Below are 14,075 nucleotides of genomic sequence, written 5' to 3' on the forward strand. Positions count from 1 at the left end.
TTAGTGATGCGCAATGCACCTGCGTTGCGTGGTACCATCAATATTTAATTGAGCAACACCTGACGTCACTATGATAAATATCAACATTGACAGGTGCACGATACGGGTGTCTCTTTTTTTTTTGAATTTGTAATGAGGTCTTTTGTCCTATGTTCATTCTGGTACCATTTATACCGAGTGACACACGTGTAAACATATAGATTTCGCTGAAACTTTTGCTGGCATTTTTTTGGTTTCTTTGAATAATCTCAAGTTTTCCGAGAAAACAACTCAAAAGTACATTCCGAAGCCGAACTCACTTGATTTGGCTAAAGATAACACCACTCTAAAACCAAGTAAATGTCTGGCGAAGAACCATTATTCATTTGCACACACCAAGGAGGTTATATAACCTCCTTGCACACACAAAAAAAATCTCACATTAAATACATGTAATTTCATCAGGGGTCCGATGATAAAGGAGCCCCCGTTGAACGTGTCCTAATGGTATCGTCTGTTGACCCGGAAGTATTCGCACCCAGGTCGATCAGGTGATACCGGCCGGATCACCAGTCATAGTTCCAACGTGGCCAAACCGAGACGTTTTCACCAAAGGTAGCCCCAATTTTACAATTTCTGTACAAATTTCTGCGTAGAATTGTGGCTTAGTTTATTCTTAATGATATGGGAAGTTTTTGGAGTGATACGTTGAGTTTAGAGCGAGATTTACTTTCACAACAACATCGTTTTCAAACACACCCTTCCCCTAATACTTTCGGATTCTGTACGATGACGTATCATAATGTTAATTTAACACGTAAAACATCAAAATATAGATGTAACATAAACTATAGTAATTCTCCTGTTTAATGGTAAATCCAAGGCATGTTTCAGCATGTATTAACAATTCGTTTTACCGATTTTGACGCTTTGGTACTAGTAGTCGTTTTGTTTTTGCAACGTAAGTAGCATAATTTTAGACATATGGACATTATTTCACGTCTCTGAAATATAAATTTATGAAGGGGGGCATCTATGTTATGTATGCTTTTGTATCTTTGTACATTAACACTAACCACCCAGAGGATATTATAAAATTATCGCCATAAGTAACGCTAGGACCTCAGTATGTTGATGTAGGAGTGAACAAACAAATCTGTTTAATGTGGCTAATTTTGGAATCCATCAGCAAGGAAACTCAAGACATCATAGGTTTTCATCACTGTTTCAAAACATTGAAAAACAGCTTCTTAGACGGCAGAACACATAAAATTGGCCTTAAATGATTCTTTCAATGTAATCTGGGCCCATTAGTATTTTTGTTTTATTTGAGAAAACGAGAAAATAGCAATTCCCTCAATATCTAATAATTATTCAAAGTCAACTGACTGAAAGAGGTTACAGAGACATGTGGCTGAACAAGTCTAGAAGGTTTCAAATGATTTATATCAGGTCTAGACAAAGTAAGGTTTTAAAGAGGTTTTTTTCTGCCTTCTTTGTCTTCGTACAGATCACAAGATGGGAGACATGACAACTGCAGACTCACTGAAGCCTCAGCCAAACATCATTTCCAGGGCCTCTACAAGACTGGGACAGGTCTGTCAAGTTCACCTATGATTCTGAATCAGGATTTTATATTCTATATTATAAACTGTAACATGTATGTGGATTACATTGGTGGCATCTTATGTCAGGGCTGTCACCAGGACCCGTCCCTCTGCCCCAGGACAGAAATTTGCCAGTTGGGACGGACAGAAATTTTAACCAGTACGTCCCAAAATCTGAGCTTCATGACATAAAATTGATGAAACTGTGTCTTCGTAAGCTTAAAGTTATGAATCTACATTCTAAGAACGGTCGGAACTTTAAAACATGGGCTCCCAAAAAATGAGTAGGACAGAAAAATTGGAGACAGCCCTGTGAGTCGTATGTGCTAGTAGAGACAGCGTATGTCTGATATGTCCATGTTTCAGTCTAGAACATGGTCCACTGGAAAAGTTACTACCGTAAAATCCCTATTTACGTACGCACTTTTTAAACTTTTCAAGTCGCAAGCAGGTGCTCCAGGCGAACGCCAAAGTCGGGGTGTGTACGTTAGGAGGGGTTCTTCCTCGGAAAAATCGCATATCAGCTTGAGAGTACAGTACATCTTCATGCAAATCAAGTGTGGAATGCTACCACACAATCAGTAATAAAGAATAAATAATACATATATTTAAATTGTATGACATTTTCTACCCAGAAACATTTTCTCAGTAACCCTTTAAGTCGGTAAACATCATCTGAAGGATGATCATGTCAACCTCTAACTATTCACCGATATGCTGGAGAGGGGGTGCGTACGTTAGGAGGGTTTTTCCCCTGAACGTTTCAACTCACTGAGTCAGTCCCACAATCGTCCCCAAATCAGGGGTGCGTACGTTAGGAGCGGTGCGTACGTAAATAGGAATTTTACGGTAGTCACCAGGGATCATGGGGATTGGCATAGGATTGGTGACTTAGACTAGTTACAGCAGAAATGCTCTGACACCTAGCTATCCTGCCACACTTTCTAGATAAAGAGTTATTCGTTTGTGAATATTAGTCATCCAGGAAATTAAAGAATAAAATTTTGATTTTAACATCTTGGCAATTACCTGTTTTGTTTTGTTTACCGGTAGTTAGAAAACAGATATGTAACATTATGTTGCTATGTTCCATAAGTCTTAGGTTAACATTTATTATCCATCACTGATAAAAGATGTCGGAAGGACATCTGAAACGTCTGATATTTTCATATTGTAATCCAGTGGTATAGATTGAATTAAAGTTTTATTCAATGTTTGCCTAACTATGCTTTGTATTTCAATTCATGCTCAACAAAAGAGTGCTTTGAATGTCTTGGAACAAAAGATGACTTAGGATATTTGGAGTTTCTTATTACACAACCAGGTAATCTCACCTGCTGACGTTTCGGTGTCTGTCAGACACCTTCTTCAGAGCTTCTGACTGGAGTACTGCTTCTCACCGCTATAAGTAGCCGATGTAGGTGGCGCTTTTGCGGCGAGAACGTAATCCCAAATATGGCTGAGCTTGTATCCGTCATCAGGTGAGATTACCTGGTTGTGTAATAAGAAACTCCAAATATCCTATGTTCTACCAACCTGATGAAATTATTTTCGGAAGGAAAAGATGACTTGTTTCTCTCTATCACAGATCTACCAGGCATGGCTGGATAAGTCCACTCCACATACAGTGGCCAGATGGATCTTCACACTTGTTGTCTTCATCTCGTATGCCATCAGAGTCTATCTTCTAAAGGTACAATATGTAGGGTCTATTACTGTAAATGCAGAAATGTTCGCGGTGGTTTTATGTTCGCGGTGAACTCTTTACCGCCAACTTAAAACCACCACAAAAAGCAGTTCCATTGTGTGACTGTACCACTACTATTGTTTCAAACGCAAACTTAAAACCACCGCAAACACTCCATTTTCTCCCTACCACAGAATTAAATCCCTGCGAAGATTTCTGCATTTACAGAAATATCTGGTATTCTGCAATGTATTTGTATTTGTATTTATTAGCAATGAAACAAGTCATTACACTGGGTCAGCCAAGGCAGCTTTTGCTGGTAACGGCTGACCCACAAAAATACAGACATACATACAACTTAACCTACAATGTGTGACTTAACCTAAGACATAAACTACAAGTGATAGAATACAATAGTCATTGATATACCAGAACTCTCCACAAGCAGAAACAGGTGGCGGGGCATTCAGAATTGTGTATATAATGGAAGAACCTCTTCTATATTCCGTAAACATACAAGGTTTCTGAATCATAATAATATTGTTACATATAAGAAGACTGTTGTCTTGGAATGTCTTTAAAACAAAATGTTCACATGACTCTGCTTATAATTAAATCTGTATTTACTATAGAACATAGGGCTTGCCGGTAGTGGCTTTTGTGCAGAAACTAGTCTGCTACAAATGTGTGTACCACAGGGTAGAGTATTTGTACCTTTGATGAAAGACTAATCAGAGTATTACCTCTACAGGGTTGGTACATTGTGACATATGCCCTGGGGATCTACTATCTGAACCTGTTCATTGCCTTCCTGTCACCTAAAGTGGACCCTTCCATGGAAGACAACGGTTAGGGGACATTTTTTGTCATTAAGTAACGATTGTTGGTCTCTAGATTACAGCTGACTTTGTGATAGAGCTATTATAAAAACAGTGTCGAAGTAAGCAAGCGGGGGCACTGAATATGTTTTTAGCAGTGGTAAACCAACATGTTTCTTTAACCCTTAGAAACTGTATGTACTGCAACTGTGTTTATGTGGTAAGATACACCCTACCTTAGGCTAAAAATCTGTACTAATCTTATACATGTACTTGCATGGTGTATCACCCTAATTTGACCAAATACTGAGATAGTCCAACGTGTTGTCACTGTTGTATTTTTACAGAGGATGGTCCGTCGCTTCCTACCCGATCCAGCGAGGAGTTTAGACCCTTCATCAGAAGGTTACCTGAGTTCAAGTTCTGGTAAGGGTGAACTTAAGTTTGAAGACTTAGATCAAGTTAGATGTAGATGTCAAAAGTAGAGTTTATAATCTTGTACTTCTAAAGCAATAGCATATACATGTATTATGTCCATCTGGAAATGTTGTCATACTTGTATGACCAAAGATCATGCTGGTTAACTTTCTCAAATCACCTGTTCTCCTTATGATGTTATTTTCCCATCTGCAATAGTCCAGTCTTGAACCATTTGAAGTAACTTCCACCAGGCCCTCCTACGAGCTAATCGATTGTAGAATCCGTCAGAAAAAGGAATAATTAGCCAGTAGAGTCAGTCCTCGGTGAAGATCACATTTCGCCCGCGTAGGAGCCTGCAAATAAAACCCTGGCAAATATCCTCCCTATAGCCGGTGTAGTTAGTCTAGTAGAGACTACATTTGAAGAGTAACTACCAGTTGAAGACATATACATGTATACAGAACTATTTTGATAAGACTTAAGTGCTTTTTAGCAACATGTATTTTCTGTGTTTTCTCAGGTACTCAGGTACAAAAGCTATCGTTATCGCGATGACGTGCACGTTCTTTGAGGCGTTCAATGTGCCGGTGTTCTGGCCAATCCTGGTGATGTACTTCATCATCCTCTTCTGCATCACCATGAAGAGACAAATCAAGGTGAGGGCCCATCTCAAACTTCATCACTACTTCTCAACAAAGTTTGATCCATCTCAAAACTTAATCAGTACTACTCAACAAAGTTTGATCCGTCTTAAAACTTCATCAGTACAAATTTGATCTGAAATTCAGCAGAAGTTTTGACACAAGATGAGCCTGGTAACTGCTGAACCTACTGCAGCTACAATAGGTTTGGATACCAGAGTAACATAAGATAGGAAAAAGACCAATGAATTTTCAACAAATTAATCCGTAACACCCCTATGTTGACTTCTATATGAAGAACTTTTTTGAACTGCATGTACATGTAGTTTCACTGCTTAAAAGGCTAACATTTGTAGTTAACAACAATACATGTATTGTTCTCATATAAGATTATTCTCATTTTTGGGCAAGCTTGGATTGAAAATTTTTCTCATATTAGCCCTAGAGCTTGATATTTGATCCTATAATTTGTCTATAACTATAACATACACACTGCATTTTGCTCTACATTACTTGCTTGCTAAGTAAGTAAGCAAGTTAGTATGTCTGTATTTTGTTCTACTGTAGGATTGATCCCAACAATTGAATGATAAAAGTTTCCCAATGTTTGTTTCAGCACATGGTCAAGTACAGGTACCTCCCCTTCACTCACGGCAAGACCAAGTACAAGGGAAAGGACGACTCTGGAAAGGTCTTCTCTAGTTAGGTATACTTAAGAGAGTATCTTTCTTTCTGTCGTAACAAGCTCTAGGCACTAATCTCTTAGTACTTTATGTGTAATTGTTCATTACATGAAATCTCATTTACATGCCATAAACATGTCATAACTAGATACTAACCCATATCATCCTGCCATGGATAAAATACATGTTTTTATCAGTTTTGATATGAAAAAAGGTGATACAACAAAAATGGTATACTGAAGTGTTGCATGTTAAAATGTATGACAGAAATTGGTGACGTGCTTCGCTTAATAAGTCTTTTGTTAAAACTACACAAAACTTTATTGTCAACCTACATGTTTAAGTTTGTTATTAGCCTCATTAATTTGTCTACTATAGAAAGTTGGCAAGTTAGATATGCAATGAAATGAGAAACATTTAATATCATATCCTATGCATTTTTTCTTCGCATTGTATCTTTGCTGTGTTTCGAAAACTGACAAGCTGATTTGTTTCTTTGATATTTTCAGGTAACTGATGTCACAGGAGAAGTTCAAAGGATTTGAAGAGGAAACCTGTAGAAACATCAGATTTGTTTTTTTCTTATGGGACAGTATATCTTTTCTGTGCCCCTTTAAAAAGTTTCTGTGTTGTCACCAGAGGAAAGCTATTATAAGCTGCAGGTAGAATTGCCACAAAGACTTGGATGATATTGAATTGAAATGTAAGTATGAAAATCTCAGACTCATGCCAAAATTACCTATTTGAACAAAGCCTCTCTGAGTGATGTTTGTACATGTAAATGGTTTGTCACTGAAAAACGTCTACATTTATGCCAATAGGTTTTCTTCCCAAGCACACACAGTCACACACACACACAGACGAGTAAAACACTTATGTTAGGACAGGATTTTGTATTCACTATAGACCATTAACTGTTGTGTGATTACGAATGTTTACACAGTTTTAGATTTATTCAGAAATGAAGTAATTGAATTTGCATGTGTGACTGTATGCCCCTTGTTAACTACTAATGCTGTTCATGTGTATAATTATGTATGATACTTTACATTGTACACTGTGACAGTCTTTCTCATTGAAATGTTGTAAATAGTTGGGGTGTTGGTCATTTATATACTACACGTGTATAAATATAAATCAGAGATTTGACTTGTATTGTAGTTGACAAAGTGTACGAAAGTCTATGAGGAAGTATAGAGATCCACAGTTTAAGGCTTAATAGTTTGAATTTTTAATGTCATTGCCAATTTATTTCTTTGGTTTGTAAACCATTATCAATTCAAAAGGTAGAGGGCAGCTATCTAAAAGTAAAAGGATAAAATATACAGATTTGGAATTGCTTATATGGGAGTAGACTTCAGGGTTTTCAAATGTGTTATAAAATATGCTTTGAAAAAAGGAAGTTTTCTTGAAAGTTGTTTTAAAATTATCAGTCAGGTTTTAACCCCATTAATTTGGTACAACAATGGGAAACTCATTACTGTAATTCTCGTTTCTTTCACTGTAACTTTGTTCACTGTTTTCAGTCACCTCTGTACCGTGAACTTATCATCACCTTGAAAAAAAACTGTTATTATTTATGATTTCTTCACACATCTGTTCTGTAAATCACTTGCCGCCACCATGAAGTTAAAGTTCAGTGAAAATGTCCATTTTCCTTACACCGTGAAATTTTGCTACCGTGAAGATAAAGTGAATTACAGTATCTATTCTTCTTCCATGAACCAAGAAATTAATTGGCATTCATAAATGTGTTGATATTTCAATGAAAGCTGCTGAAATACAGTTGGAAAAACACAGTTGGAAAGCAGTAGTGTAAGTGAAAACTACAAGAGAAATAAGAATCTTATAAGTGTATTTATGATGTTTGAAATGCAGTACCAATAAAACAATAGAGGATGTAAACGGATAATGTCTTTGTGTCTGAAATGTTTTCTATTTATTTAATGTTGCAAACTCAAGTAATGGTGATTTGCCTCAAGAAACATATTAGTTGAGGATTAGATTGCAACAAGACGAATATTGTAGACTACTGGTAGGAAGCATCCTTTGCAGAACTGTGTGGCTGGCAGTTTTCCTTTGGCTGATGTTCACTCTTCTGATAGCTTACATGTTTCAATGATTGGTATGCCAACCCAGAAGATAAAATTTCAACATGCAAGCAAAACAGAGATGACCATACCACATTCCAGCAGTTCAGTTACATTTACATATATATAATGTACATTCGCTTTTCTGAAAATTTAGGAAAATGTAGGGTTGCGTACTTCTGATTCTCTAGATGACATCTTGTTATGGTTTAAACTTAATTACCGGGGTATACAAAAACAAACATACAAGATGTACCACCAACATGAATGAAAATACTAAGATTCATTGGCATTGATTCAAACCTCAAGGACTTCATTTTATTTTTTCCATCTTTCTTTCTTTATTGTCTACCAATTATTAATTGTTCCAGATACAAACATTTAAGAACACTGTGCTTTGTGGATGGGAGTTGTTGGCAATACATGTAGATATTTGGTACACCAGTTGTTTGGCAGAATAGAAAACAGCATTTGCTAGTTTTATCTTCACTTCTTCAATAGAACAGAAGCTAAACTCTATCTACATACTGTAAATGCATTTAAGTTTGCATGGTTTTTATTTCACAGTAGGGAGAAAATGGAGTGTACACGGTGGTTTTAAGTTCTTAGCAAAGAGCTTACCGCGGAAACCGTGAACATAAAAGCAGCGCAAACATTTCTGCGTTTACAGTAGCCATAGTCGTGTATATCCAAGTCTGCGGTACATCACTGGTCCTTTGGGGGCTGCCATAGTTCTGTTTCCCTGTCTTTAGGTTCGTTGGACTTCCGTCGACGTACTTTGCTGCTGCCCCACCATCTGTTCTCGTGTATAAAGAACATCTGTTCAAGTTTCTTATTGTCAGGACCTGCAAGATGTTTCTCAGTCTGCTCCTTGAATGTCAACTTCAAGATGTCTTCTTGACTGGCTCCAGCCTGTGAAAAGAAAAGAAAAAAAGTTACCTTGTACAGAAACACGAATGTTCATGGATGTTCCTTGGTTTTTTTAGTGAAGAACACTTGTCAACATTACTAATGTGGACAACCCACTTTAATTTTACAACATACTGTAAATGCACTTAAGTTCACGGTACAGAGAAAATGGAGTGTTTTTCGATCAAGGTTTTAAGTTCACGGTTGAAACGAGGGTAGAAGTATTTTTGAGGTGGTTTTAAGTTTACGGTGAATTGGTCACCGTAAAAAATGTGAACATTGAAAGTTTATTGCAAGTTCTTGCCCGTAGGCTAATTGCAAGTACATGTAACATGAAAGGACGGACAGGACAGACAATGGGTAACAATATAACATGTCACTATTCTAGTCTAAATACTAACACTAAATTTTAAGTGATTGGGTTTGACTTCTTTTTCCAAGACAGTGGAAGATGAATGATGTCATTTAAACATTAAAACAACAAAGAACACTTCAAGTTCAATGTTTACAGCAGCACATACACATGATACATTGATTTGTGCTGACTTTCTACCAAGTGGTAAGAAATACACTAATTACTCTCCTACATTTTAGTTGGTGGTCGCCTTGAAAGTTTTGTCACATTTAACATAAAGTCAAAACTGCCCAAAAAGACCACTTGGGACCAATAAAAATATCTGGTCTATGTGGACAGCTGGTCACCATAGACTGTATTCTCAATACTTGTGTCATTGGTTTAAAACTATTTAAAGGACCACAAAAAGTAATCAAACTGGCTAGATGGTTCTTATGTAGACGTGGTTATCTGTACTGGTTTGACAGCATATTACAACAATTATTACGTGCGTTTGTATGAAACTTCATCTTTGGTATGTACAGGGGGTGGGGGGGGGCAGCGGCATCAATTATTTTACGGATAAACTATTTAACTACAAACAATGTTAAACATACATATATATGACAATGTTTTAGTCTAGCTTTCAGATATCTAAAGCAATATACGCTCATGTAATTCGAGGGTCATCAAACGAAACGTAACGTCAGAGATCATACCTCTACACTCATGTGGTCCAAGGGCGGTAGTGGCCTAGTCTGCTCGTACGGGAATGGCTTGGACGGGTGATAGCACACGATCGTCCGTCCGTCAGACGTTACAGCCAGCTCTGGATGACACAAGGTGCCGTCATCCTTCCTTGTGCTGTACTTAAGACGTGCACATGCTACTAGATGTGATCTTTGGATGAAAATTTGCGAAATACTTCGAATTCGTACCATGGGCGCCGCCATGTTGAAGTTTCTGGGTCGGAGTTCGAATCTGACCGGGGCGGTAATTCGCCGGAAGTGCGTATTTGTCAACCTGACTTTTGCTCCCTTTTTCTTGATGATCGTTCATAACTCGCAGATATTTTTTTTCAATCTCATGAGAAGCCTGTAAATTGTAACATTTAGTATTTTTGGGCGTGGCGAAGTTGATCGGCCAGCGAAGCCTTTTCGTATTAGTCCGCTTCACCGGTGATGCGGTTATTCTTCGCCAGATGACCCAAATAACAGCGTTTTGTCTGCATTTTCAATGAATTTGCGTCATCGGAGATTTCGAAAAAAGTTATTACATGTATATTTCTATTTTCAGAGACAGGAAGTACTATGCTTTCCAGCATATATGCCGTTTCCCTAAGAAAATTCGTTTTTTTTGTCAAGCAGCTTCGATCAAAAAGCGTGAAAACTATGATAGATCAAGGTTGGATAGATACTAATAAGATAGATAGAAAATGATGATTTTCGGGTCCAAAATTAACATTCTACTCATAGTTTCTACCCTAAATAAAAAGAGAAAAGACGATACTAAAAAGTTCATCGGAAAGTAGCAACAAACCGTTTTTGGCCGGAATTATTACATTTTCCGCTCTACTTTTCATGACCTGGAATTCTCGTATGGAAGTATGCGTTACATGTCATGAACGATAGGTGGCTGAAAAGAAAATATCCAGTTGCTTGAGTAACTATTTTCGGCGTATCTTATTACCTGGATGTCTAACCTTCATCAACGTAGATAGGCGGCATCGTTATATCATCATCATCATCGTCATCATCATTACTACCATCAGGGGCAAAGTATGGGAGCGGGGGGCCGGAGTTGAGGTCCCGGGCTAAGGCGGGTAGGCCTCCAGCCTGGCACGGAACGACTCAACGGTGGGAGCCGTCACAACCGTGCCAGGCAGGGCATTCCACTGGGGAATGGTACGGCGGAAGTATGAGTGTTTGTATGTGTCGGTTCTGTCGATATAGTACTTTGAGCAGACACTGGGAAGCGTATAGCATCAATTTCATCGCCCTTATATGACATAGGACTGAGATAGTGAGTGAAATGACTTAGATTATACACACATTTCAGCTGATTGTAGACACATGTATTGATATTTTTGGCCCGTCGATCAGGAGAGAGTTTGGCAGCGGAGGTTAGCATACTACAGTCGACGCACACTGAGCAGTTGATGGAAACCATATCTAGGCGCAAATTTACGCCGGTCGAAAAAACATCGTAATCCCGCTCATACAGTCTCAAACTACAATTCACCACAGTTTACGCCTCGCTGACGTGCAAAGAAGAATGTCTACGGCTTTGTCAGTTCTGTGACGCACTTTTTTTTACCCTTTGCAATATTAGGGCAAAAAAATGAAAATAAAAAATGCTGAAATCTTTATGGTAGTGCCATTTACTAACATTGTTAAGCACATTTGCGTAATAACTTCATACTTTTAGGATTTTAAAACCGCTCAAAATCGTGCCGTACGATGATCGCTAAGGCTTAGTTTGGCGAGCCTACAAAAACTCCGGCCACGATTTTCAGTGACATCACAACAACGTCGTATTTTTGCACCATGGACGTTGCTATACACATTGTGATAGTGTTGTTTGAACTCATCATGTATAGAAATGACTAAATAAATTGAATTTCAAAATGCGATTTTTCGGACCCTTATATTTCATGGGTTTCCTTTAACAACTTGGCAACCATAACACAAAGCCCAAACACGTATGAAAAATTGCACCTGTGGGTGAAGTTGACCTTCAGAAATAGAATTATCTCTCCTAGAAGAAAGTAATAATAACAAAACTATCAAATCAAGGACGTCCTTTTCAACCTCCTTGATAGAATAAAGCAGCGTTGAATGCCCCGGCGGGGACCACAGATGCGTTCAAACCTAAACTCTGATTAGCTTCAGCCCGAGAATCGAAAGCCACGAGCAGGGCTGTTTTCAGGACAGCTACTTTTATCTTTGTCTTTATCAAAAATTGCAACAAAAGAAAACAATTAGTGGAGCGCCAGGCAGACAAGCTGGTTGTGCGGGCCACTCAACATTACAATTACATTGAGTACAGCAATAAAACTATAAAGTCATTGACATTGTTAGTCTTACCTTTACCTTTATGGTACTTAATAGCAGTTCGCAATTGAACCTAGTTCAGACTTCTGGATATCTTTTTTTTTTTTGCTGTCCTCGTCGATTGCAGGTAAACACGTTTTGAGGAACTTTAGACCGCACTCTGTACAAAATTGATTTCAATTCATTTCATTTCATTTCCGAAGAGAGCCAGAATTGACTTTCACCACAGAGTGAACCAGAGTTCCATGATCCAATACCTTCGCCAAAATGTAGAGATATCAAGACCAGAATTTCCGCTGCAGTATCTTAAAAAGTCGTCGGGGGCCACAAAATCTAATCGTTTCCAGGCATCACGAACCAAATATCAAGACAATCCACACATGCCTTCTCGACTTATTGGTTTCCCAGACACACACACACACACGCACGCACGCACGCACGCACGCACGCACGCACGCACGCACGCAAGAAGCACGCACGCACGCACGCACGCACACACACACACACACACACACACACACACACACACACACACACACACACACACACACACACACACACACAAGAAGTATTTGACAACAACCCCGTAAAGATTTTACGGCGTGCGCGCACACACACACACACACACACACACACGCGCGCGCGCGCTTCCCAAAACATAACCTTCTTGGCTAATAAGAGCCAAGATGGTTATGTTTTGGGGAGCGTGTGTGTGTGTGTGTGTGAAGAAGGTTATGTGTTTTGGGGAGCGTGTGTGTGGTGTGTGTGTGTGTGTGTGTGTGTGTGTGTGTGTGTGTGTGTGTGTGTGTGTGTGTGCGCGCACGCCGTAAAATCTTTACGGGGTTGTTTTCAAAGACACATGTACTTCTCTCTCAGAGGCAGCAGTTATTAGAAATATCAGAAAATCCGGCCGCCCTGAAAAGATAGGCTTACATATAAAGATCAATGCTTAGAACAAGATAACGAAAAATACATCTAAGCCTGAAGATTTTACAACGACTTATAAATAACCTTTAAGTCGGTGTAAAATCTTCAGGCATTCTCTTTGTAGCCTGGTAGCCATTCCTATCGGACCGGCTTAGATGTATTTTTCTTTTATCTTGTTCTAATTAGCATTGATCTTTTCATGTAATTAAGCCTATCTTTTCACCGCAGCCCGCTTTTCTAATATTTCTAATAACTGCTGCCTCAGAGAGAAGTATTTGAAACCAACCCCTTAAATGATTTTACGGCGTGTGCTTAAGAACTGGGCGGACAGTATCGCTCCTAGCACCGTAGAGATACCGAGGAGCTGCCTGGATGGTATGGTTACCAGGTTAGGTATGTTACGCCTTTTGTTATTGCGCTGAAGTGAACTGTTGAGGACAGGCTTCTGTGATATTTAGATATCTAAGGCATCAGGTGCAACTGTTAGTGCCAATTATTGTAATTGAGACTAGGCTGAAGTCAGAACATTGGAGACGAACAAATCGAATAGGGATTGTACAGTGACCTATATTTTGGTAATTCTGAATAATAATTTGCAAATGGGGTTTTTGCTTTGTAATAAGGTATTGGCATCTTTGAATCTCAAGCTCACAATGTGATTTTATAGCAAGGACCTTAGGTAATGTACATCAGACCGTCTTGGAAATATGCTACAGTCCTATCCTAAAGCTTCAGTTTGAAGTCCACTAGATCCCTCCCAGACATAAGACAAGCCTTTGTTGAGGATTTTTTTTACATCTAAACGGAATTGAATATGAATTTCAATCGTTAGAAGTTCATAAAGACACATGTTTTACAAAAAAACAACACAATTCATTGTCGAATCTTTTTTTCAACACTAGGCCGTTATCTTTATTAAACGTTCTT

General features: G+C 38.5%; 1 protein-coding gene and 1 long non-coding RNA gene across 4 annotated transcripts; one reads left to right on the forward strand and one right to left on the reverse strand.

The window, feature by feature from the left end:
* Positions 1-467: 467 nt before the first annotated feature.
* LOC136443732 (protein RER1-like) lies at positions 468-7,740 on the forward strand. Of its 3 annotated transcripts, none has more exons than XM_066441084.1 (8): positions 468-594; positions 1,490-1,575; positions 3,175-3,279; positions 4,025-4,121; positions 4,439-4,517; positions 5,032-5,167; positions 5,769-5,843; positions 6,345-7,740. In XM_066441084.1, exons 2-8 carry the CDS (start codon positions 1,498-1,500, stop codon positions 6,378-6,380), a joined length of 606 nt encoding a protein of 201 aa, XP_066297181.1. In that variant the 5' UTR covers positions 468-594; positions 1,490-1,497; the 3' UTR covers positions 6,381-7,740. The 3 variants fall into 3 exon arrangements, with proteins under 3 accessions (XP_066297181.1, XP_066297183.1, XP_066297182.1); XM_066441086.1 differs by having other exon boundaries at positions 469-594; positions 5,769-5,858; XM_066441085.1 differs by having other exon boundaries at positions 469-594; positions 5,769-5,853; positions 6,345-6,390.
* A 7-nt stretch (positions 7,741-7,747) lies between these two features.
* Positions 7,748-10,148, reverse strand: LOC136443733 (uncharacterized). Its single transcript, XR_010757200.1, has 2 exons — positions 9,888-10,148; positions 7,748-8,837 (listed from the first exon to the last, which is right to left on the reverse strand). It is a non-coding gene; the product is annotated as an uncharacterized lncRNA (long non-coding RNA).
* Positions 10,149-14,075: the final 3,927 nt, after the last annotated feature.

This window comes from Branchiostoma lanceolatum, chromosome 10 (genome assembly GCF_035083965.1).
Source record: "Branchiostoma lanceolatum isolate klBraLanc5 chromosome 10, klBraLanc5.hap2, whole genome shotgun sequence".
NCBI lineage: Eukaryota > Metazoa > Chordata > Leptocardii > Amphioxiformes > Branchiostomatidae > Branchiostoma > Branchiostoma lanceolatum.